This window comes from Sinocyclocheilus rhinocerous, unplaced genomic scaffold, assembly GCF_001515625.1.
Source record: "Sinocyclocheilus rhinocerous isolate Xijiao unplaced genomic scaffold, SAMN03320098_v1.1 scaffold160, whole genome shotgun sequence".
Lineage (NCBI taxonomy): Eukaryota > Metazoa > Chordata > Actinopteri > Cypriniformes > Cyprinidae > Sinocyclocheilus > Sinocyclocheilus rhinocerous.
The window spans coordinates 545575-549165 of NW_015624563.1; the positions used below are offsets into that span (position 1 = coordinate 545575).

The following is a 3591-nucleotide window of genomic DNA, read 5'->3' on the forward strand; positions in this document are numbered from 1 at the left end:
TCTTCACTGGTTGTGTCACGGCTCGTAGGTCAATGGATTCCTTCTCTGTTTTTGTGTGTGTCTGTGTGTGTGTGTTTTGCTGTCACCTGCGTTGCTGGGCAACTCATGATCGCTGATTAGCGATCAGGGTCAGCTGGTGCTGATCAGCTGCGCCCTTTATATTGAGTTGTTTGTTTTCATTCCCTGTCGGATCGTTGTTTGTTCACTCTCGTTCTTTGTTCAGTGTTCTCCTGTTGCGGCACTCGGCTCCAACCGTTGTGGATGCTACCCTGTACTGCCGGTCTATGTTGGAGTAACCTGTCTCTGTGAGGAGCTCTTGCTTTTCTCTGTGGAATTCGTGTTCCTTTGACTGTTGTCCGGGATCTCCGTCTTCTGCCCATTGTAGTCCCTATGCTGCTGAGGAGTTCTCTGCACCCACTATTTTCCTGTTTTCTCTATGCTGTTGCCGTTTGGTCTTCAGAAAATAAACTTTTGTTCACTTGCAACTGAATCTCTGTGTCTTTTCCTGAAATATGCTGACAATATCATTCGAACCGCACCAGAGTTCGTTTGGAAGTGGATCGACACCCATCTTTTTAGCGGTCTCGGTCCGCTTGTTTGGTGCACACTAGGGTTCGGATGGCAGCGTTCACACTTACTCAAACGAATCGCACTAACCGAGCAATCGCACCAGGGTTCGTTTTAATCGAACAAAACATGACCAGTGTGAACACACCCTTAAAGTCTCTATTAATGAGCTGATGAGTTAAATCGGGTGTGTTAGAGTCCAGCAGACGACATTAGGTGTGTTCGACTTAAAGTGGCGCTGAGCAGATCGATCTTTAAGCTTTAGGTCTAATGCACCTTTTGTTTGGGGTGTTCCGTAAGTTCCGTCACAATATATACGTCATTCAAGCCGACCAATCAGGTTGTAAACGTATCACTATGCCTTTAGGTTCGGTGTCTTTAGGTTCGCTGTCAAAAATGCCAGTGTGAACACTCAGCGGACCAGGACCAAATGTATCATTTACTTTTTTGGTCCGGACCAAATGAACCAAGAGAACCGAACTACAAGTGTGAACGCACCCTAAATTTCTACATGCAGTGCTGCTTATCAGTGTCCGTTCCGAAGCAGTGGACCAATCAGAAGACCCTGGAGGCGGCGCAAGCGTTGCCAGCTTTTGTTTATAGTAGCGAGTTGTAGGGGTGTGCCATATCATACCATCCACGATAACACCGGTATAAATTTTTACATGATAAAAAAAAGTGTCATCTCGCGATATCATTGATCTAGCGACGCAATAAAGTATGGCGCATTTACGTTCCCTAGTGTGCACAACAACACCACCACAAACCCAATAGGTGTGTTCGACTTGAAGCAGCGCTGCGCAGAAAGTATCGCGAGAGCATATTCGAGCGCACACTCTTAAGTCACTCTCGCGGTATTTTGACGTCATACACCGATCGGTCTGCTTCAAGTCGAACACACCTATTGGGTTTGTGGTGGTGGTGGTGTTGTTGAGCGTGCTAGGGAATGTAAATGCACCATACGTCATCGCGTCGCTATATCAATGATATCACGAGATGACACTTTTTGTTTGTTCGTTTGGATTGCTGCTGTTTGTTTACATTTGTACTTAAAATTTTAGGCCAATTTTATTAGGTGACAATATTGTGCAGGCTCCTGAAGAGTTACAAGGTTAAATTACTTTAGTTATTGTTAAACTAAAGTGTTAAGGAGTTATGTTATAATTTTCCTTAAGAGTTCGAGGGAAAACACTACCAAGACTACATTTGACTCATGCTGTGTGACTGTGTCACTACTATTGCACTCTAATGCTGCTGCTGCCACCTTATGACAATAGATTTACACTTCGAATTAGGTAGTCTGTCATCGATGACAGTAGCTCATTGGAAAAGGATGGAAAATGCCCTTCATTTTGTTTGCATTAATAAATGCTGCTGACTGCCAGCAGCAATCACCAATAAAACGTTGTTCCATATTTTTTTTCTATATCGTCATAAATATCATTTTTGCAAATATTCTTGAGATATCGTGATATAATTTTGAGGCTATATCGCCAACCCCTAGGGAGTTGGCATGGTAACTGTTTTATTTGATGACAACATCGCGGAGTAGGCACTCGGAGTGGCTGTGTCTGGATACCCTGAATTATATAACTTTTCTTCAAGTGATTAAAAAAAGAGCCTGGAGAGAAATATCTCTGTCGTTGAGTGTATCTAGTGATATCACGTCTCAAAAGTGCGTCTCGAGACCCTCGTGTTCTGCACTACACTTTAAAAAAAAAATATATATATAAAAAAACCTTCCTTAGCGTTGCGTCTCGCGTATTTAGACACAAAGACGCATTCTGTGTGAACGGCCCCTAACAGTGGAAGTAGCGTTTTTCTTTGATTTGTGGTTACTTTGGAAAAAAAATGTATGTTTCTGAAAAGGAAAACTTAATGTAGCTTGTTCTTGCCATGCCTGTATATTATTGTGGTTTCAACTATTTCAGATTTAACGGTCCCTAAATGGCACCTAATAAAAATGGTGGCTTTGATCTGAAATTTGGAAATTTTAGTAGGAATTAATTATAATATACATTTATATTATGTATCTGTTTATGTTGGCTCTACTAACCCATGATTTAATAGTCAGAGATTTGACTAATTGTCTTACAGTTGCCATTTATTTTGGCTTATTCTGGCCAAGAACTGCCTACTTAGGATGATACCACCGACCCACTTGTAAAGCATCCAACAATTCATCTAGTTGTTAGTTGTCGTTTAGGGATGGTTAAATCTGAAATAGTTAATACCACAATAACATACAGGCCTGGCAAGAAACTGTATAGAAACACTGAATAATGTAGCTTGAAAGTACTGAAGTGTATCTATACTTTGGTAAGGTATGAAATCCATTTGAAATATCTTCATTTTTTTTTTTTTTTAGTAAATTTTTTTGAGGCAATGTTTTTAGACTTCATGTTTATCATTTTTTGTTTCTTTGTGTTTTTGTTTTCTTTCTTTTTCTTTTTGTTTTTTTTACTTTCTGTGCACAGCAATTGCTCTGAAATTTGGGGACTGAGTACACCAAATACGATAGAACAGTGGGATACCTCAGGCCTTTACAGCTACCCTGACCAAACCAGGTGAATATCCTCTCCTGACATTGTGCCACACTCACCCCACGAGACACAGGTGGGGCTGAACGAGCACAGGGGGCTCCGGGGGCCGTGAAATAAACACTGTAACCATGTGCTTCATTATAGTTTATTTACATTAAATATCTAGAAGATGGAATCACTTTTGTCGTTGTAGAGTTTTAATTCTAAATGTTACAATAGATTTAAAGCAGATGAACACGCTTTCACAATTCATACATTCACTTCACTTAAGCAAGAAGTTTAAAACACTGGTTCTCAACTGAATTTGATTTTATATTTGGTGACCCAACCTATGACAAAATTTGCTGAATGTGAATTATGCAGAAGTGAACTGTTTATATTTACATTTACATAAAGACACTTTTTATATATGCTGTGCAAAAGTTTGGGGTCAGTAAGGATTGTTGTTGTTATTATTATTATTATTATTATTATTATTATT

At 39.9% G+C, this 3591-nt stretch overlaps 1 protein-coding gene across 3 annotated transcripts in view; it reads left to right on the forward strand.

Annotated features, from left to right (window-relative positions):
- smad2 (SMAD family member 2) overlaps window positions 1-3591 on the forward strand; it is a 29655-nt gene that overhangs the window by 19149 nt on the left and 6915 nt on the right. For all 3 annotated transcript variants that reach the window (XM_016556179.1, XM_016556162.1, XM_016556169.1), the window contains one exon: window positions 3045-3134. In XM_016556179.1, the coding sequence (XP_016411665.1) occupies window positions 3045-3134 (90 nt within the window). The remainder of the gene's footprint in view (window positions 1-3044; window positions 3135-3591) is intronic.